The following is a 22568-nucleotide window of genomic DNA, read 5'->3' as shown; positions in this document are numbered from 1 at the left end:
GACTATGACTGGCCCAAGGTCACCCAGCTGGCTGCATGTGGAGGAGTGGGGAATCAAACTTGGCTCTCTGGGGCCCCTTCCGAAGTGGTAAGAACAACAGCCTACTCCCTTATTATCTATTCCCCCGAGGCACGAGATGATGGAAGTCCGTTGAACAGGGGTCGGTGGGGGTTAGTTCTTTTTTTCACCACCGGGGTGGATAATCTGTGTTCTGTTTTATTGAGATTTTTATTGTGGGGTTTTATGATGGTGTTACCCGCCATGAGCCAGCTTGCCTGGGAGTGGTGGGCTATATATTAAATAATAATAATAGTAATAATGATGATGATGACAATTATAATTATGATGATAATCAGAAGCTGCCATGCTTAACCACCAGGGGTAGTCAGACTGTGGCCCTCCAGATGTCCATGGACTACAATTCCCATGAGCCCCTGCCAGCATTTGCACGGGTGCATTTGCTGGCAGGGGCTCATGGGAATTGTAGTCCATGGACATCTGGAGGGCCGCAGTTTGACTACCCCTGCACCAAGCTGCCTCTTAAAATGAGAATACAATTTTGGGCTGAAGTTCTTGCTGAGACTGTAAACTATTTTGAGAACACCTTTAGGACAGTTGGCAATGCCAGGAGCTTGGCAACCCAAAGTTTCACGGAAGAATTTAATCCGGCATGTCTCAGCAGGTGGGGAAATTATGCAGCTAGACTATAGTTTTGTTTAGCAGCTAAGGGCATCACAGAGCCAAAAGAGAAACACGCTGTGGTGCTTCGTGTCTGTGGAGCAGCTGCCTTCAATTTAGCCTAGGTTCTTCTAGCAAAAAGGCAAGCTGTCTACTGCGTCTTATGGGGATATTTTGACTGTTTTGGGAGAACGTTTTTCACCACAGCCTTCTGAGATAGCCCAGAAGACCAGGATATTCAGATAATAGGCACATCAACTCACAGGATCTGTTCACCAGGCCACTGGGACATCCCCTGGTCTTACAAATCAATGCCCCCATATCATCAGTGTTAGATGATGATTCCCTAAAAAGGGCCTTTCTCCTTGTGCACCTAAATATCTTCCCTTCAAACCTATCAAGAGGCCACTTCCTTCAAATCCCTCAAAATGAGAGAAGCTGTCTGCACGGGTGCAATGTACCAGATTCCCTTAGCCACTTATTATTCAACTGCGCATCGATGAGAAACATCTAGTGAAAATGTTGTTGAGGGTAAAGGAACCTTCTCAGATAGTGGACCTTGCAAAAATTCTGTCAGTTATCTCGAGAACCAATCTATCTCTGCTGCAGATCGGCTGTACAACATAAGGCCTTATTACTGTTGTGCATATTACTGTTGTCCATATGTCTATGCCAGGAATTTGTTTCTGTTTTAAATTTTGTTTTATGTATATCAAGTCTTATGCCAATCAAGGTCTCTGAATCTGAATCTGAGTGCAATGCTTTTTATAAGCAGAACCAGAGTCTAACAGAAAGTGTTTCAACCTATTCGAATGCAGGTCCAAAGCAGCCCCTGCACTCTAAGGGTCATTCCTCACAACCACCAATGTAGCTAAATCTGAGCGCTATCAAAAAGCGCTGCAATTAGATTTGCAAACTTAATAGTAATTGAGTTTCAGCAAGGAAACTCCTTGTGTCCATTCATGTATTTCCTTAATAAAGAGATTTCTTTTGCACCAAAGAGTCTGTTTGTGAGAAATTCAATGGGACTGGCAGAAGGGCTAAAGTAAAGCAAGCCATTTCCAGGAAAGCAGCAGAAAGGAAGCCCAGAATAATTCTACTACACACTCTGTACAAGTGTCATATGATGGAGCAGAGCATACTGTTAATCATTTTCGACCATGTGTACAATTTTTTTTACAGCAACTGTCACTATCCAGGGTGCTCCATGTGTTATGGAAATGGGCTTTAGGTCAGGGTTCTCTATTATTTCATCAGAGAGTCATCGCAAGATTTTTCATCATAAGATTGTTTCTTTCCATATCCAGTTAATTGATTATCAGGGAAATAAGGTGAAGGTACAAGGGATCTGTGAAGCAGTATCATACATTTAGTTGGAGCGTTATAGCCATTGGTTGTTTATGGTCACCGTACCAGTCTCCTTGGGCTGAGTTTAGTTTGAGCCTCTGGGGATCACAAAGATTGCCATCCGTCAAGTTAACAATTCACCCTTTAATAATGTTACTACTGAGTTTCAGACTGCATTTCCTGAGGGGCTTGGGCAGTATAAAGGACCATCTCTTTCATTGGTCCTGGATCATATTGTGGTGCCTATTCTCACTGAAACTGTTGGAATAGACAATGTCTGGTGAACAAATAGGAGAAGAAGACCCTGCAGGGCAATAAGAAGACTATTAGATAGGATGGTGAGGTCAGGACCTTCTCTCCTGTTGAGTGTCTCTCTTTGTCTGTCTGCAGATTGCTACTCTTAGGGGCAATTTTCTGCTTCTTGGAAGCCACAGAATCAGTCTCTCCCTCTTTCCGTCATCTAGTCAGTTCCTATCTCTGTCTCTCCTCTACGATGTAGCCAGGAGTAGTCAACCTGTGGTCCTCCAGATGTCCATGGACTACAATTCCCATGAGCCCCTGCCAGCAAACACTGGCAGGGGCTCATGGGAATTGTAGTCCATGGACATCTGGAGGACCGCAGGTTGACTACCCCTGCTCTACACTATCATTTATGGCAATTCCTAAATCAGCCTTTACGTCCTCCTTTTCTCTTGAAACAAGGAATAGTTAAAAACTTTATTTAATAGTACTGATTTCAGCAGAGTTCCTTAATTTGTAGGATTAATTAGAAGTCAAATGAATGCTGCAATTGTGCCTTCGGTAGCTTCAGTGTAAGCGTAACACAACAACATGGACTTTTCTTTGATTAATATGTAATTGGCATTTCTCATTTGTTTACCTTGGAAGAGTAGATTGCAGCTGGGTTTCTTGTGTTTGGCAGCAGGTAGATTCTAAATTGTTCAGGGACGTCGCAAACTGCAGGGATTTTATACGTGTCTGGACCCAGGGTGTACTGCTGTCCTTCTGGAGAGAATTTGATTTCTTCTTGAGTATAAAGTCCAAGTCCCTGCATAAAGCCACCTTCGATCTGAAGGAATAAAAGAAGTGATTTCTGTTTGTTTATTTGAAATGTTACAGTTGTAAGAGAATGTGTCTTTTGGTTCAAAATTTGTTCCCATCGCAATGTGCTAAACCTGTCTCTATAGCTAACTATAAAGGTAATATAGTCTTCCGCTATGGGGAACATACAGTAATGGTTGGGCTTGCCAGCTCCAGATTTAGAAGTTCTGGAGAATTTGGGAGTATGTTTATTTGTTTGTTTGTTTGTTTGTATTTCTATACCGCCCATTTCATTGTAGCTCTGGGAAACTATCCTCTGTTTCCTGGAGATCAGTTGTGATTTTGGGACTTCTGTATCTCTGGATTAGGACATTCCAGGGGATTAGAGCGGTGGAACCTGGGGATGGCAAAGTTTTGGAAGGACATCAGCAGGGTTTAATGCAACAGAGTATATCCAGGTGCCCCTATCCTCCATTGTCTTCAATATGGGGGAGGTGATTAAAGAGACTTCAGTCTCTTTAAACATCTTCCCCAAGCGGTGAGTTCACTAGGAAGGTGTTTAAAGAGACTGCAACTTTAAACAACCTTTAACTTTCTCTATATGGCAGCCCCAAAGAATCCTGAATATTTTGGGGGATTTGGGGAGGATTGGCCATTTTGGATAGCCAAAAAAGTACCTCAATCTACATCCAGCTGAAAAAAATAGCTGGAAAATATCAATAAAGTGGGTTTAAAAAAAATCTTTTTGTCTAAGATTTAGCCACATTCATACCCCTAATGGCAACCCTCTATCAAGAAGTTCTTCCTTTGACCCAGCATAATACAGGAGGCATTACAGCCTCATACTCCGGAAATTAGTTTCTCTCTGTATCCGACCCTTTGATGCTTTGAAGACTGGATTTCTTTATTGACCCAGTCCGTCTTCACTGTAAAAGTGGTACATACCAGCCAGGCCTGCCTTTCTCTGCACAAATGCATTTACATTTTTGGCTAGCTTAAAAAAAATCTCTATAGTTGTACACTGGAGCACACACCTATCCATTGTTGTTTGAAAGGACAAACAGCTGCATACAGAAAAGAAAGCCTAGCCTTCCATTCCAAGTATATGCAAGCAGACCATTACAGGAATACATGCATTAATTAGCAAGGCCTGAATTGTGCCTCTTTCAGAAAGCTCCCTGCTGGGATCTTGCCATTTTGTCCTATGTCCTGGAAACATCTAAAGGACATGGAAGCTGCAATAGGTACAGAACACAGCAGCAAAGAATGCTGACCGGACTGAGTGGTAGAGTCCATGTCACTCCAGCCTTTTCCCATGTGCATTGGCTCCCAATTTGCTTCCAGGCCCAATTCAAGGTACTGGTATTTATATTCGAAGCATACTGTGAAAACTGCCAGCTCTCATGTGCACTTGAACACCACAATCTACTTTGGAGGTCCAGTTTTGGATGCTCCTGCCATCTGAGGGTACATGGCTGGCAACCAAAGAAAGAGCTTTCTTTGGTGCGGCACCAAAATTAGGACATCCCCTCACCAGGGAGTTTTGACTGTCGCCCTCAACCAGTGCTTCCTTCCTGTGGAGGAAGACATTTCTGTTTCATTTGGCATCCCTTCACTCACGTTCCTTCCAATTTATATGGTTTAAAAAAAAAAAACTGGTCTAAATTGTTTTCCATATATGTGTATTTACAGTTAATTTTAGTATTTTTGATCATTCACTGTATTTGGTATCTTACATTCAGTGGAAGGCAGACAGACAAAGGCAATAAATGAAATTAAACGAAAGGGTTTAAATAAAAATGAAAGACTAAGTGCATATAGTTTCTTTGCTGAGCTATTAAGGAGCTGTTTAAGTGGAAGAGAGAGAGAGAGAGAGAGCCACCCAAAGGAGCCTTCATTCCCTGCTACAAACAGCCCTGATTACCTCCTATGGCTCCTGCTGGGACAAAGAGGGAGAAAGAAATAGAGAGAGAGAGAGAGAGGGAGAGTGATCTGCACCTGCCGGTGTCCCCTGGGTCCTAGCGCCCATTGTATTCCTGGTTGCAATGGGCTTTCTTGCTAGTATTAAAATGAACAAATAAAGATCAGTCCATGATATAATATTATATTGCCTTCAGTACAATGTGGGGAAAGGCCTTGTACAAACCTGTCCTATATCAATTCCTGGATTGATGCTGTAACAAGCATCCATGACAATGTCTGTTCGGAGATTCTGTCAAACAAGTAAGAAGAACAATCTTTTTAATGAACTGTTTGGAGAAATTTGAAGACAACTATCATCCAAACCCACATGAACTATACCCATAACGTCATCACAGATTCTGATCTCTTGTTGGAAACTCAAAGGTACAGGGGTAGTCAAACTGCAGCCCTCCAGATGTCCATGGACTACAATTCCATGGACATCTGGAGAGCCGCAGTTTGACTACCCCTGGTCTACCATGTTTAACATGGCTGATAATGACTGACTCCACATGTCTGGACTAGGGGGGGCACTAAATCACTCTAAGCATCACATCCCCTGTGAGCTCCCTTGCTGCCCCAAACTCTGCCCTCCCCAAGGCTCATGCCCAAATCTCTAGGGATTTCCCCACCTGGAATTGTTAATACCAATAAAGCACACCTTATGATCCCCCGTCAGGCAGTCAATCTCAACTTCAGAGCAAGCAGCACCAAAAACAAAGTACGGTAAAGCATGGCCTTCTCCTGTCTCCCAGTCCATATCAGCAAAGTATCCTCTGACAGGAGAAAGAAAGAAATCAAGCTGTTTAAATACTACGAGTTCACTTTCACACACACACACACACACACACATACACAAAAACACCACGTGGACTTTAAAATCATGTGAAAATTCCAGATTATGGGTATGTTCTCTGCTGCTCCAGCATAACTTGGAAATGGGAAAGAGATAAATTGTGTCCTGGATTCCCCTTTGGTCATGATCATTTGTTGTCATTCTCCATGTAAAGGTTCAGCTGTTCCCTGACAGTCACTGAAGTCACATCTGATCTGCTTCTGAACCAGGGACCTGGTGCTCTTGATGCTTGATGAACATGGAATGAACCACAACATCCACTATTGAACTTCCCTTGTGGATTTATACTCTCCACCTCTTTAACTTTGACTATGGACTTTCACTAAATCCTAAAATTCTAAGCCTTGGTATCTCTGCTGTGCAATCCAATACATCCTCTAAAACATCTGATCCACCTGGTTTGAGCCCCACACGTGTTCTTGCCTTGGACATTTGGTATTGTCAGGTATCAATATGGTATCATGGACCACCCCTTGTGGTCCCTGTTTGAACTGGGTCCATGAGCCTGATTCTGAGAGAAAATGAATCCTGGGAGCTTCTGCCATGGAATTTCCAATGTGTCATCTGCATTTTCACACATGCTAAACAATACAGCTTCAATACACTTCAGGGACTGTTTGCAAGTGGATTTTGTCATTCCACACAGTAAAATCCAGTTGAAATTACATCAAAAGTGGGCTGAAAATGGGTTATTTAGTGTGTGTGGAAGCACCCAATCCACAATCTGAACACCACCTGAGATTCACAAAGGCAGCCATTTTGGACATAATAAGGAATTCCTTACTTGAAGAAGCCAGTGGCTGAGAGGCAGATGCTTTCCTCAAAAGCTTTCTTAATCTGCAAGAGAGAGACCATTAAGGGCCATTTCTGGTCGAGAGGCACAAACAAACATGTACACAAACAGACAATGGGGAGCAAGAAAATTGAACTTCCCTCCTCTCCAAAACATGAGGGAATTTTTTTTATTTTTTGTTACTCTCCAAGGTTGAGGTGAAGAACTACACAACTGGGGGCAGACTTTTCATGCTCCTTAAGAAATATATGAAGTCTTAGGGGATGTCTATGCTGGAACTTATTCTTCTTCTGCTATGGAGGCTGGCATGTCAGAGCTCAGAAGCTAGTAGTGAGACTGAAGGCAAGGTGATCCACAAAGTCAGGAAACAAAGAATGACCGACTCAACGGCATGAAAATTAAGGCTTTTTAATAAACCAAATGCCAATTCCTTAATCCAATTTCTTTCCACTATGTTCATTCCAAAAATGGATCAAGCCAAAACGAGATCCGGAAATTGAACTCCCCTTTTCAAGACCACCATTTTCCTCAGTGGCTTGTCCTTATGCACAAATATATACGAATAACTTAATCTACTATATCAATAAATCAAAAGATAAATCAACTATCCACAATAGAAGTTCAAGTCCCATCTCTTGTTCTGCTCTTCCAGGTCTCACAAACAATATTCTTTCCTCGTTTTATCCAAGTTTGGATGTTTGAATAAAACGAGGGAAGAATATTGTTTGTGAGAGCTGGAAGAGCAGAACAAGAGGTGGATCTTGAACTGGTATTATTGATAGTTGGTTATTTCTTGATTTCTTGGTATAGTGGATTAAAGCTTTTATATTTATATGTACCTAGGGGCAAGCCACTGAGGAAAGGTGGTGGTCCTGAAAGCAGGAGTTCAATATCTGGACCCCGTTTTGGCTTGACCCATTTTTTTCTTGAATGAACGTAATGGAAAGAAATTGGATTAAGAAATTGGCATTTGGTTTATTTAAAAGATTTGATTTCACACCATTAAATGGGTCATTCTTCGTTTCCTTACTTTGTGGACCAGCTTGCATTTTATCTCACTACTAGCTTCTGAGCTTTGACATACCAGCATGCATAGAAGAATAGTTAGCCATTGTGTCATTCTTTGTTTCCAGAGCTCAGAAGCTAAGCAGGGTCAGCCCTGGTTAGTTCTTGGATGGGAAACCTCCAAGGAAATCCAGAGTCACTATGCAGAGGCAGGCAATAGGAAAGCACTTTGAACGTTTCTTGCCTTAAAAGCCTCATGGTGTCATAGATCAGCTGTGACTCGGTGTCACTTTCCACCACAGAATTTGTCCACAATTAATATTCTATCTTCTGTATGAAGATAATACATTAACAAAAAGTCCAATCTTTTCATATTGTACTCTATATTTAAATATGCTGGATCCTGCAAAAAAATGTGCTTTCATTTGCAAATCTTAAACGATTTAAAACATATTTAACTATATTCTATTAATGTATTGATTTTAATTCAATATTATTCTCCAATCAGATGGTTCACATTTTTGCAGTTTTTTTAAAAGCAATTTGTTTTTCTTTATCTGTTTAAAGGTTTTGTCCTATGTCTAGTTTTTTTTAGGGCTATCATTTTTTCCCTCTGTTTACAAGTGGTTATTGGATTTTAATTTCTTGAAACTATCTGCAATCTTAATTATAGTGTGGTGAACTAATTGCATTGTATTCCTTTTCAAACTGGCTAGACAGCTATAATAAACTGAACTGAAATGCTTTCACTTGCTTACTTCAAAATACGGATTTCCTATTTCCAATGCTTACTTTTTTATGGAGTTGGTGCCTCTAAAACCAACAAACCTTTATCCTGAGTATAAGAAGTGTGCCTGCACATGAAAGATTATATCCAGAATAAAACTTAGTTGGTCTTAAAGGGGCCGCAGTACTCCAACTTTGGTCTGCTGCTTCAAACCAACACAGCTGCCCACCTGAATTTGTTTTTTCTACCTCTCAGATGGGAAAAATGCACTAAAATAGAATACGGTGCAGTAGTCTGCAAGTCTTCCTCTCTAGCATTGGGCAAATTCATTATTGTTCCTTGTACAGCAGCATGTTCATTACATTCCATAAATAAATGGGACAGTACAATTGTGCATGCTGACTAAGCTACTGCTGGTGCATTGCATGTTGATAAAGCCATGAAATAAGTTCAGGAACAAGAAGGTAATTACTCCCCACCGTGCCCCGGATTTCCACTTTTGACATGGCCTCAAAATTTCCTAAATCCTTCTATCAGAAGAGAATAGCAGCATGGGTGGAACTACACTACAGAGAGGTGGTACTTTTGTCTGATGGGCTTAGAACTTTGCCTTCCATGATAATTCTGGGAATCAGTCTACGGAAGTAGGAACTGGGACAGGAGCTTGAGTGTCTACACGAATGTATGATCTAATTAGGATAGTGATTTCGTTATAAGAATACAATAGCACTTACCCAGTCTTCCCATTTGCCTTGTGGATTCTTCTTTATGACTGGTTTAAGACGTTCCCGGAGAATTTGGCACGCATTCTGTTGGAGCAAGTGGCAAAGGATACCCAGGACTCGTTCATTACAACAAGACCAAGTTTGCATCTCCTAACGTTCCCCTGATAGCATTTGCAAATATCAAATGCATTATCCCTTTTCCCTCGCGGGGCTCCTGTGCCTTTAATGACTGTGTGGCTGTCAACAATTCAACCATTAAAGTTTCCCTTGCTCAGAGGTGATAGATGCAAAAGACACTTTACAAGTCATTTATGGCAATTCTCTGAGATTCAATGTAGCAAATGGGTGGGCTTCTTCTTGGCAGTGTCAAATGTGGAATATCCTCCCAAGAGGAGTCTGCCTGGCTCCATTTCAGTCCACTTTTGCATGTCAGCTGTCTTCATAGGGCTGCCAACTCCAGGTTGGGAAATACCTGGAGAGTTTGGGGTGGAGCCATAGAAGGGCAGGGTTTGGAGAGGGGAGGGATTTCAATGGGGTATAATGCCATAGAGTTCACATTCCAAAGTGGACATTTTATCCAAGGGAACTAATCTGTATCATCTGCTCCATTTGTAATAAAATAAAAATGATAAGGAACTCTCCCCATGTTGTTTTTTAACACTTGGATGGCACAACAGGAAACAGGCTATTGCTTTCAGTATATGACATGACCAAACACTGGTGTTTAAACTGGCAGGTTGACTGATTCTGGGATGACCATCTTTCTTTAAACAGGGGTCTGAAAAAAATAGGACTAAGGCATGAGGGAAAAAATGAAGGCAAAGACTGACAAGCCATACTATGTGTAGTTGCTAGGATTTCTAATCTGGCAAGCTGGGTTTGATTCTGTGCTCCCCCACATGCAGCCAGCTTGGGCTCATCACAGCAATGATAAAGCTGTTCTGACCAAGCAGTAATATCAGGGCTCTCTCAGCCTCACCTCCCTCACAGGGTGTCAGTTGTGGGGAGAGGAAAGGGAAGGTGAATATAAGCCGCTTTGAGACTCCTTCCTGTAGAGAAAAGCGGCATATAAGAACCAACTCTTCTTCTTCTTCAGTAATATCAAGGCTCTCTCAGGTTCACCCACCTCACAGGGTGTCTGTTGTGGGGAGAGGAAAGGGAAAGGTGATTGTAAGCTGTTTTGAGACCCCTTCGGGTAGAGAAAAGCGGCATATTAGAACCAAATCTTATTCTTCTTTAAGGGAGGGCAAAACCCAGTAAAATTAAGAAGCCTAGAGCTAGAGCAAAAACCTTGTACAGAAAACCTAACATTTACCTGTTTGGGTAGTATGCAAGATGAGTTGACTTTATCGTACTGTAAAAATGCCAATGTTCATACATAATAACAAGCAAAGGGGAACATTCTAACCTGTACAGCTTTAGCGTTGACTTCTGTACCGATCGATCCTGCTGTGAGAAGCGCGTTGGGTATTGGAACAGTACTTCTTTCGGAAAGATGTATGTATGACGAGGGTATCTTTAATTCATGGCTAGCAACCTTTTTGTTGAGGAAAGAAAAGATATCATTATTAAGGATGCGCACCTCAAAAATTACCAGTTTGATTTCATTTCAGGTTGTTCTGCAGTGTGTGCTTTTTGTTGCGCCCAAATTTTAGGGGAGGGAGTTTTGGTTTAGGAAATCTTTTCCAGCAGCTTTTGAGTTCTGCCTCCAGAAAAACATGCCCTTAAAAAAGAAAGGAAAAACACTGATCTGCAATTAAAATGGACAATTTTGAAGTGCTTTTGTGTTCATCCCACAAACCCCATTTTAAAACTTAGGAGCCCCCCTATCAGCTAGGATTGCCAGCTCTGGGTTGGGAAATACCTGGAGATTTGGGGTGGGGGGTGGAGTCTGAGAGGAGTGGTGCTTGGGGAGGGGAAGGACTTATTTGGGATACAGATAGATTAGTATGCACCAGGTGAGACAGTGCTGCTCCCGACTCTTGACAGGGTCCAATTAACAGCTTCAGTGTCTGTCAGGAATCTGGAGGGTAGTCATGGATGCCTCTTTGTCCATGGAGGCCCAGGTCGCCAATATCATGTGTCAGGCATCCTACCACCTCCGCCAGGCATGACAATTGGCAGCACTTTACCTGTCGTCATCTGACCTAGCCACTGTGATCCATGCACTGGTCACTTCTAGCCTGTGTTACTGTATCTCATTCTATGCAGAACTACCCTTGAAGTTGCTCTAGAAAGTTCAACTGGTGCACCACCACCACCACTATCATCAATTTATACATTTATAATCAGCCTATCAGCTGATAGTCAGACTTCCTGTTTATAAAAACTAGGGTGCTATCCCTCCAACCACCCTGCTCCCCGAAATATTCTCAAACCTCAAACAATTCATTAATATCATAATTCCAGGATATTTTCCCATCAGATACACCCATGCTGAGTCAAAATGGCTAATTTGAGGGAGAGGGATGACTCAGGTATATCCAGATGTAACATTCTGTCTGGAACAGTGATGAACTGCATTCTTGGTGCTTGGGAGGTCTTCTGGAGTTCTGGCCATCCTGGTGGACCTCCTGATGGTAGCTGGGTGTTCGACTGAATAGACCATTGGCCTGATCCAACATAGCTTCATTGCTGATCAAATCACTAGCCAGAAACTCTATTGTATAAAGGCTCCATCTGGCTCCATCCACTTTCTGATCCAACATGGGGTTTCTTATGTTCTTAAGAACAGAGCTCCATCAGTGGCTATTAGCTATGGGGTATGAGTACCTAGCTTGCTGGGGGGTAAACGGTAATGACTGGGAAAGGCACTGGCAAACCACCCCGTATTGAGTCTGCCATGAAAACACTGGAGGGTGTCACCCCAAGGGTCAGACATGACTCGGTGCTTGCACAGGGGATACCGTTACCTCTACCTTTATAGATGGAACACAGTCTACTCTGGATTCTTGTTACTTGGGGGGCAAGAGTGGGAGGGCTTCTGGAGTTCTGGGCCCACTGTAGTAGTAGTAGTAGTAGTAGTAGTAGTAGTAGTAGTAGTAAATTTATTACAGATTTACACCAGAGCAAATAAATAAAATACAAACTATACCTGTTCACACCAAGGTGATACAGGAGAAGTAGGATACAACAAATACTAGCATGACTTACCACATAATGCAAAGCCAGTTTTGGTGTAGTGGTTAGGAGTACGGACTTCTAATCTGGCATGCCGGGTTCGATTCTGCACTCCCCCACATGCAGCCAGCTGGGTGACCTTGGGCTCGCCACAGCACTGATCAAGCTGTTCTGACCGGGCAGCGATATCAGGGCTCTCTCAGCCTCACCCACCTCACAGGGTGTCTGTTGTGGGGAGAGGAACGGGAAGGCGACTGTAAGCCGCTTTGAGCCTCCTTCGGGTAGGGAAAAGCGGCATATAAGAACCTTGTAATTTGACTACTGGTCTAGTACCGTGATAATAAAGACTTTACTATAAGAACCAACTCTTCTTCTTCTTCTAAGGAAAAATGATTTGTTTTTCTGGGCCCACTGGTGGACCTCCTGATGGCACCTGGGTTTTGGCTACTGTATGACACAGTGTTGTACTGGATGGGCCATTATTTATATTACTTGTATTAGAGTTACAACAGAGAAGAGAGTGGAGGTCCACTCTGTAGGATGCTTGAAAACTCAGTTCCATTTTTAGGTGCTTTTATCTCTACTTTTATTATGGTCTCTGCCTATTAAGATCACTGTGTTCTTCCCATTGTCAGCAAGACTATTACATGCTACAAAAATGGGAAAGTTTGATGAAGATTGGTGAAGATTAGGGAACTTGCAAAATTACTTATTTGATTAAAGACAATATCTATATTTATTACTTACTAGAACGCCCTTATAGATTTTTTGCATGAAAAGGGGGAAAAAATGAACTGACGATTTGCAGTTTTAATGGTTAAGAAAAAGAAAGAATTAATGAGCAAGAAAAAAGGGAGCTTTTAATTCTAAAGTAAGTGATAAGTTTGTAATTTTACTTGTATTTATCATAGAGAAAATTGAAATCTCTTGTTTATATATCCGCATTTTACTTTTCCTCTTAGCATTGACGTTTTCATCCTTTTTTCCACAATAATTTTCAATAAAAACTATTTTAAAAATAAAAGACCAGCATGTGTTTTTCATATACCTTAATTAACTCAGGACCACTCAGTTTGAATCCTTAGGACAATTCCGCTCATAGTTTCTCTCCAGTTAGTTGGAAGCCCAAGGAAGAAACTACCTGCAGCTGTTGGCAAATACTTCAATCGGGAAAGAAAAAGCACAAAAACAAGCCCAGGCTCACAAATTGCTCCAGAAAGTCAGCTAAACAGGTGCAAATTGATGATCTGATTTCATAGGGAAATTCAGTAAGTGACTTTTCTGGCTTTGCCACCCCAAGGCTTTAGATTTGGATCCAGAAGCCCAATCTTCAAAACTGCCTCCTCCCTAAAGAGCTTTAAGATCAGGCAGTTTAGATTTCCTTAGAGACCCTGGCTCCAGAGTGATAAAACTGACAAGGGCCAGGGCCTTTTTTGGCCCTGGCCTGAGAGAATACTCTACCTGAAGAGATCAGGGCCCTCTGAGATCTCAAGCAATTCCAGAGAGACATCTCAAGCAATTCCACTGAGCTTGTCCAGCAGGCCTATGGCAGGGGCCAGACAATAGTACCATTAAATGCTGGCCTCCCCACTGGTAACAACCATTGAAAACATCCACTGATATAAATCCCTCCGATCCACCCCCACCCCAGAGATGAATTAATCCCCGCAGGATTTGTCATTTTATTATAAGGTTTTAAAAAGTTGTAAATCACGGCTATAGGGATGTGATGGTTTATAAATAAAATATTGATTTTATGGTTTATAAATAAATAAAATATTGATTTTATTTATTGATTTTATTAAGATTATTGTTATCAATAGTAGTAGTAATAATAATATTAATGAGCCAAACAAAGAAAAGGGATACCCTCTCAAAAGGGCTGATGGTTTCCCAAAACAATATAGCAACACTTGGGGCAATGGCACGGCCCATAGAGATCCCAGAAATCTGCACCTAGGGTTGGTGTTCAAACCAAAAATAATTATGCTCCAAAATTATATCCAACAAATCCAAAATGGTGTTTGTGCCCTCTGTTCATCTCCAAAGATGAATGAGCCAAACATCAGCACTACGTGAAGATTTCTCAGGTCTCAATGGCAGTTGCATTGCCCCAAGTGTTGCTAAATAATTCACGGATCATTTTGAAAAGAGATATCATTTTCTTTCCTTTAAAAATTATATTTCTTTTTTTGAACATTTCATTGATAGTTTTTTTATTTTTGATACTGCTTTCTGGATTTTTCAAATAGATCAATTCTTTACATCATTCTATAAAAAATCATTTTCTGCTGATTCTGAACAGATCTCTTTTCTGGAGTTATGTATCTACAAAAAAAAATCACCAAATGGACTGCAAATTCTCATGACTTTCAGCTGCCCCATTCCAACAGTGTTACTTAATATGTGAAGATTTCTCACCACAATTCAAATCTTCATAGAGGTTTTGCCGATGACCATATTTACTCATTAATTACTGCTAAAAGAGGCAGAGTATCTGTCTCCTCTGAACTTGAGGCTGCAACTTCGTAGAGGCCCATCAATAAGCTACTGTCCTTATCTTATGGTCCTGGCAGAGCCACATCTAAGCTGCAAACAGCTGCTAGAATACCGAATAACCCAGTTATGGATCCACAATTCTCTAACCTGTCAAGACGCTTGCTGACTGGGGAATGAATAAATAAGGACCCCACCTTAAATGACCTAAAGCAGGGGTAGTCAACCTGTGGTCCTCCAGATGTCCATGAACTACAATTCCCATGAGCCCCTGCCAGCATTTGCTGGCAGAGGCTCATGGGAATTGTAGTCCATGGACATCTGGAGGACCACAGGTTGACTGCCCCTGACCTAAAGAGTTCACTGGAAAACTCATGGTCCATGGCTGGCTCTTTGGACCAATTCCTCCAGGGGAGAAATAGATATTTTCTCTCTAGCAATATAGATATTCTCTCTAGCAAATGATGAAAATAACCTGTCTTAAGTTCAAGATGTTTCTATATTCAACATCAGCTCAGGCCAAGCCTTCAGAGCTGCAGATCCTGATAACTGCATCAAATTCAATCAAAAAATCTCAGTGCAACAGCTAGATCCTGAAAGGCCCGGCACAATTACCAACACTCCAGAAGAAATCCCCCAGCCAAACCTAGCTCAATGTTCCATGGAGGAGACAAGTTGGACATAAATACCCCCCAGGGCAACACAATGGATCTTGATCTGGTCTTATCACATCAATTGTATGGTCAATGTCTTTGATTGTATCCATCCATCTTGTTCTTTGTCTACCTCTTTTTCTAATTCACTCAATCTTACCAAGCGTAATCATTTTTTTTCCTAGTCTATCAATTGCAGGCATTATGTGAACAAAGTAGGAGAGTTTTCATGGTCTCAAGAGAACTGTTGGGTTTAATTAAAAAGAACAGATTGATTCTGTTTTTTCTTGCAGTCCATGGATGGACAGGATTCCTATCCAAAAGATCTCATTGTACTGGCACCCTGGAAATTCAAATCAAATCCCTGATTTGATTCAGAACGCCCACAAAAAAACAGTGAAACTGCTCAAATTCAGCAACATAGCCTGAGCAAAATTAGTTCAATGCCCCTGCGTTGCAAATACAAAAGAAACTACATACACACACACATTACTTTTATTGGCATAAAGCAGATTAGCAAGATAGGAAGAGATAGTCAAGATACATCAGTCAGTCTTTGGGCACAAGGGGCGCTACATGTTGCTTTGTTGATTTTCAAGCTGCCTTTGATATGTTCCCAGACACAGACGATGGGCTGAGCTTGAAAAATCTATAATTGATAAAAAAGATCCCATGTTCTTGTCTGCATGTTACATGAAAGTGATTTCCTTAGGGTAAGATGCAGCCCTCAGGTGGTAGGGCTCCACTGATGAAAGGAGTAACACATTTACTTTTTAACACCACCTAAATACCAAAATACAAAAGCACACTTTAATGACCCGCCCTCAGCCTTTCTGGAAGGCAGATACCTCAGGGATCCTCATTTGCAATGGGTGCGTCCCTGCCAAATGGGAAATGTGGAGACTCTAGAATAGGTCCTATTGCACTCCTCCTGCTATAATGACATTCACTCGCAATATATCACACCCGTGTTAATAAACTCCCCAAGAAGGAACTCCCTGTTTCTCTCTGATCTCTCTTCAGAAATAATACACAACGTTGCAAAATGTTGTATGAGGGCTCGCAGCATGGGTAAAGCAGATGGCGAAGTCCTTAAACAAGACAGGATTATGATGACACCTTTAAAATGTGTGCTCATCTTAGTATTGTATGTGCCAAGGTTTTATGCTGATTTGCTATTGGAAGAAGAAGAAGGAGAAGGAGAAGAAGAAGAAGAAGAAGAAGAAGAAGAAGAAGAAGAAGAAGAAGAAGAAGAAGAAGAAGAAGAAGAAGAAGAAGAAGAAGAGTTTGTTCTTATATGCCGCTTTTTTCTATCTGAAGGAGTCTCAAAATGGCTTACATTCGCATTCCCTTTCCCCTCCCCACAACAGACACCCTGTGAGGGAGGTGAGGCTGAGAGAGCCCTGATATCACTGCTCGGTCAGAACAACTTTCTCAGTGCTGTGGAGAGCCCAAGGTCACCCAGGTGGTTGCATGTGGGGGAGCGTGGAATCAAACCTGGCTCGCCAGATCAGAAGTCCGCACTCCTAACCCCTACAACGAAGCTGGCTCTTACAGTTACAGAACAGTTTCAAAATGGACATAACATTCAGCATACAGAGGAACAAATGTGTTAAGGGACTTCTCATGCCCCACAAAAAATACAGAACGTTGGGACTTGTGTAAGAAGGACCAAGAGCCAATCACAAAATGTGCCCAAAACTGAACTGGGCAGCTTTTGTTCCATATCTTTAGCATATATGGGAGTTGGTCCTACCTGTAACATCTTGGTGTAAAGTCCTTGTCCTATTTCAACTCCACCACAAAACACCAGCACTGACCCATCTAAATAGACATTCACCAGAGCTGAAGCCTGAGGAGAAAAGGATTTCTTTCATCAGAATTTATTTATTTATTTATCATACTTATATACCGCCCTCCCCGGAGGTTCAAAGCAACACTGCTAACATTAGGCTAGTGCTTAACAATTTGACGTACAAAATCTTAACAGGAGAAAAACTAAACCTCATTCAAAAAGGACAAAACAACTGCTAGATTGGCAGCAGGGAAAGGAAGTAGTGGTAAAGTCCATGTTTTATAGATGCAAGGTCCTGAGCTAATTAAAAAAGACTTTAGGTAGTAGGGCCAAGAAAGAACCGCTTGAAATACTGGAGTCAATTGCTGTCCGTGGGGTCTTATTAAGTACTGGTAGCATTAGAGTACATTGGTGCTATCCACTAGGTGGACCAGAGAAAGGGGCACACAAAGCCTCCATGGCCATTTCCACTGGTGAAAGCGGGGTGGGAGGGAAGCCAAAAGCCAATCCTCCCTGCTGTCATGACCTTGTTATTTTCCTAAAAAAAAAACACTTGGTGGAATAAGGACGTGCATTTATTGAAGAAAGCACAATAAAGGCCCCAGGGAAGCATGTCTAGACTTGACCAGGGCCAAGGCCTTTTTGGTCCTGGTCCCGACCTGGTGGAATGAGCTCCTGGAGGAGCTGAGGGGAGCTTTCAATGTTCCGCAGGACCTGCAAAACAGAGCTCTTCCGCCAGGTCTATAGTTGAGGCTGGGCAGCAAGGAAGATCATGGCCCCCCTATAGGAGTGGTGGTTTGTTAGTTCATCTGCGCCCCCCTCCCCCTCCCCCCCTGAGATATTGATGGGGTTTTACTAGGGATGGGACAATGTTTCCACCGTATCTTGTTGTATAGTTTTTGGATATTGATATTTCATGGTTTTATGTCAGGGGTTTTAATGGGATTTCTGGTTTTTTATCTGACACTGTAACCCGCCATGAGCCTGCGGGGAGTGGCGGGAAATATATCGTAACAACAACAACAACAACAACAATAATAATAATATAAAAATCCAGGAAGCTGCTTTGTTGAATCTGAAGTCAATTTCCAGTACAGAATTAATATACCTCATTCATTGATTCATTGATTCATTGGTTCATTGATTCATTCATTCATTCATTCATTCATTCATTCATTGGTCTTGTATATCCCCCCAAGCAGGTTCAGGACATGTACATCATTATTAAATCACAGTTAAAACATTTAAAACAATATTAAAACCCTGTGGTGCTCCATTGTTTCCGCTTATTGGTTGCTTGACCCTCCACCAAGTCCACTTTATGGACAGTATGTAAGTTTTCAGATTCTAATTCTAATTTGTTGGAGGGGCTAGCCTGAACAGTGGAAGGCCCGTGTATATTAGCTTGTATATTATTAGCTTGTTCTGGCCTCAACCGAAGGCCTGGATGCCCTACCTCCTCAGCATCATTTTACCTCATCTCATCCCTCATCAGGTGGGTTGGCTCCTATCTGACTCTCTACAAGAAAGGAAAGCCTTGATTGTCATGTGAACTCCAGGTGTGAATTCCAACCTGCAGGTGAAACCTTTCAAGGCCATAGAACCAGGTGGCCAGCACCATCTGCTACCGGCACCCTCAGCATCAAACAGTCCCTTGGCCCTTTATCTGACAGGAGAGGATGCAAGAGTTTAGAGAGTTTTTCTTTGGAAACTGATCTGCTTCAAGCCAAGCCAAATGGACCTTCTATGAGGTTCCAGTCAATATTCCCAATAAGAAGACTTTGTTGAAGTAAATCTCTTTATTCAGGAACAAGCGAAACAGAACATCTCCAGTTTCTCGCTAAGACTGAAGCATGGCTACACAAGTACCCCTATATTTCCAAACCCCTCCCCCCTCCCGATTCTAAATCCAGACATGAAAACTTCTGATGACACCCATCATTGGCCATTTTGGGAGGGGGTGGATGGGTTGACGACCCTATATAGTCATATCATCTGATAAATATTTCCAAGTCAGCTGGGAGGGGTGATACAGAATAATCAATAAATGTTTAACAAATTTTAAAAATATATTATATTAAAAATTAATTAACTGGTTTAGAAATCCTGGCTTACCTGGTGGCAATACGTGGCATTGAATCCAACTGAAAACAACATGGGAATGATGGCAATCCCTTTCTTCTTCCAGTAGTTCTGCTTGTTAAATTCCTCTATGGTTTTCCTCTGGTTGTAGTAATCAGATCTCTCCAAGCATTCTTTCCAACACACATTCAAATTCCTGGGATCAACCTCTTGTTTGAAGGGAGTGAAACCCGCTGTTTTGAACAGGTTCATCTCCCGGACCTTCACAAGGAGACAAGCAAGAGATCGTCATTTGTGCCAAGTACTTCTGAACATTTACTGATGTTGGAAAACATTTACTCATGTTACCTTGTCCCAGTTTCCTGATGGCATCAATTTTTCTGCCTTCATAAAAGAAAGTTTAAGACTGCTTCTGCACAGAGGTTTGTTCTTCTTTGCGCTCCACAGAGCAGCAGGATCTGGAGAACATCAACATAACATGGGCCTCGGTATGTTCTGCTTCTGTGCTTCTTCTGGATTGATTCTGCACTTACTTTGTTTATTCCATTGTGGATCCTGCTGAACTCAGATCGATTTGAACTCTTCCTTTATCCCCCCTCCCCATTGAAACAGAAAGCATTCTGCATGTGATTAGGGAAGCTCAGAAAGGGATGAGCCAAGCACAGCAAGAGCCTCTTTCTTTTCTTGAAGGGGTGGGGGAGAGGATTGGAGACAGCAGAGGAGGGGGAATAAATCCAAGAGAAAAATCTCTGCTGAGAGAAGTTAGGGCTTCCCCTTTAAGGGGAAGCCTTGCAACCTGGGAACGAGGAAGCCCTTAAACTGACACCCTGGCTAATCAGGGCTTTTCTACAGCATTGGAGGCAGCAAGTTAGTTTGAGACAAGCAGAGAACTGCTCCTTTACTCATGCCGATTTTTCAAATATCAAGGGTTATAGCCACTCCAGGATATCGCAAGGGAAAGATAGGGTCACTCCGGATCAATCATGCTTGTTGCAGAGGGAAAATTTAAATTGTCCCAAATCAAAATGGAAATCACATTTAATGTAGATGGCAGGGATTGAATTGACCTGGGATTGGAATAAAAACTCCATGCAGATTCAGCCCTGCTTTGCTTAAGTCTTTCCCAAGCCTGATATGGTCCAATCATTTAAGGAAAGGTTACAGACAGAGTATATCCTTGTGCCTCGTGAATGGGAAGGTGAGCACTTCTCCAGACCCCATCCCTGTTAGCACCCTTACTGTTGCCACGGGAGGTCTTTAATTGGAATCTTTATTATATTGGGAATTGACATACAAAGTGTTACAATGTTATGACCCACTTTTTAGTTTGTTTGAAATCCCAGCATCCATTTAAGTCTCTAGATCAGAGATTACCCACCAGGGTTCCAGAAAACCCTGGAGTTACATGAGGCAGGAGTCCTGCGGCTTTCCCCAGATGTTTGCATGCCTGCTGACATCACTGGATGTCACTGGGGCTCACTGCCCCTATTGTTCTACAGCCCTAGTCTCTTTCTTCACAATGGAAGGAGTAAATGATCAACTGATTGATTGGCTGGTTCCTGCATCTTATTCCGTACCCACTTCTCCGAAGGGCCACTTCTGGGGGTCCTATTTCAGGGCTTCCTCCACATTCAAAAGGTTGAAAAAGCTTGAAAAAGCTATGCCTTTCCTCTTGTATCTCCACAACAAAAGTGGCCAGTTGCTTGTTTTAAAAGTTAGAGCTGCCAATTCAGAGAATCTAGTAGAAAGATCACACTAACTTTATAATGATGTCTGATGAAGTGTGCTGTGCATATGAAAGCTTTGTTGTTGCTAGGTGAAAAGTCATGTCCGACCCATCGCTACCCCATGGACAATGAACCTCCAGGCCTTCCTGTCCTCTACCATTTCTCAAAGTCCATTTAAGTTTACAACTTGAATAAACCTTTATTGGTCTTAAAGGTGTCATTGAACTCAAAATTGATTGGCCATTAACTCTGCATGGAAGAAAATCTGGGAGGAAAAGGTTAACCTCTTTGAAATTTGTTCACAATAAATTAAATGTACCTTCCTGAATATATCATGTAAGATGCGTTTCTATTTTTGTCAGTAAAATTTCTTTCTTTTCTTATCATTGGGGTCAGATCATCTATGTAATTTGTTTGAGCACTATTTTCCCCTTAACCAGGGTTGAAGCTGCATGGAGCTATTATTCCAATCTCAGGTTGATTCAATCAGTGCCATCTGCATTGAAGGCGATTTCCATTTTGATTTTGGGCGATTTAATTTTTTCATCTGCAACAAGTGTGATTGATTGGGGTACTGTGTAAAGCTTCTGTGCTTCCAAGGCAAACGTTGTTGTTGCTATTTTCCATTTAACCCAATACCTATTTCCTCTATTAATATGGAAACAGAGATAGGACATTTCCCAAACAAAGCTGGTGTGAGGAAGAAGAAGTCTGAACATCCCCTGTTCATGATTCATGCCAGCAAAAGCTATCCCTCCCAGGCCGTTCTTACTTCAGTTGGGTTCTGAAATTGCAAAGAAGCCTAACAGGAGAAATTTTCTCCGGGTCAGGGAGGCATCTAATCTGCATGCAGAAATTGGTGGGCATAGGTTTTGCCTCTTATTCTCCCCTGCAACTCACCTCTGTATTTGTGGGCCTGAGAAGAAGCATCTGCTAAGCATATAGGGTGCTTTTATATATATACTTTCTGGTGAGTTTCTTTTTTCCATGTTGATGTATATATAAACTTTGCAGTTATTACCGTATTCTTAACAAGTTTGCTATACAGTCTAATATTATTTTGTACCGTATTTCATAACATACATTTGAATCTAATACAAATGTAAGTTTCAATTTCTTTTGCGTCTCATTATGAATCATTATCCAATATTTCCTTGCTTTGGCGAGCATAGCTTTTGCCTCTTAGTCTCTTCTACAATTCACCTCTGTATTCGTGGGACTGAGAAGAAGCATCTGCTAAACATATAGGGCTCTTTCACACACATACTAAATAATGCGCTTTCAATCCATGTGGCAACTGGATTTTACTATGGCTCATTCCACACACAGAATCATAGAGTTGGAAGTGACTTCCAGGGTCATCTAGTCCAACCCCCTGCAGAATGCAGGAAATTCACAACTACCCAGCCACCCACAATGACCCCAATTCTATGCCCAGATGATGCCCCCCCAAAAAACAACACCCCATAATCCCTGGCCAGTCTGGCCTGGTAGAAATTTGCCTTCTGATCCCAAAGTAGCAATCAGCATTTCCCTGGGCCTGCAAGGAAGGGCCACAAGA

At 41.9% G+C, this 22568-nt stretch overlaps 1 protein-coding gene across 1 annotated transcript in view; it reads right to left on the bottom strand.

Moving 5' to 3' along the window:
* Positions 1-22568, bottom strand: part of LOC143829132 (aldehyde oxidase 3-like) — an 81592-nt gene that overhangs the window by 8818 nt on the left and 50206 nt on the right. The window contains exons 26-33 of the mRNA XM_077319522.1: positions 19314-19541; positions 17160-17255; positions 10543-10671; positions 9144-9218; positions 6669-6721; positions 5690-5804; positions 5213-5278; positions 2906-3094 (exon numbers count right to left, since the gene is read on the bottom strand). Coding sequence (XP_077175637.1) covers positions 2906-3094; positions 5213-5278; positions 5690-5804; positions 6669-6721; positions 9144-9218; positions 10543-10671; positions 17160-17255; positions 19314-19541 — 951 coding nt within the window. The remainder of the gene's footprint in view (positions 1-2905; positions 3095-5212; positions 5279-5689; positions 5805-6668; positions 6722-9143; positions 9219-10542; positions 10672-17159; positions 17256-19313; positions 19542-22568) is intronic.

The sequence above is a fragment of the Paroedura picta genome, chromosome 2 (assembly GCF_049243985.1).
Source record: "Paroedura picta isolate Pp20150507F chromosome 2, Ppicta_v3.0, whole genome shotgun sequence".
Classification (NCBI taxonomy): domain Eukaryota; kingdom Metazoa; phylum Chordata; class Lepidosauria; order Squamata; family Gekkonidae; genus Paroedura; species Paroedura picta.
Note: the sequence above shows the minus strand (reverse complement) of the source record. Positions and strands in the feature narration are given on the sequence as shown.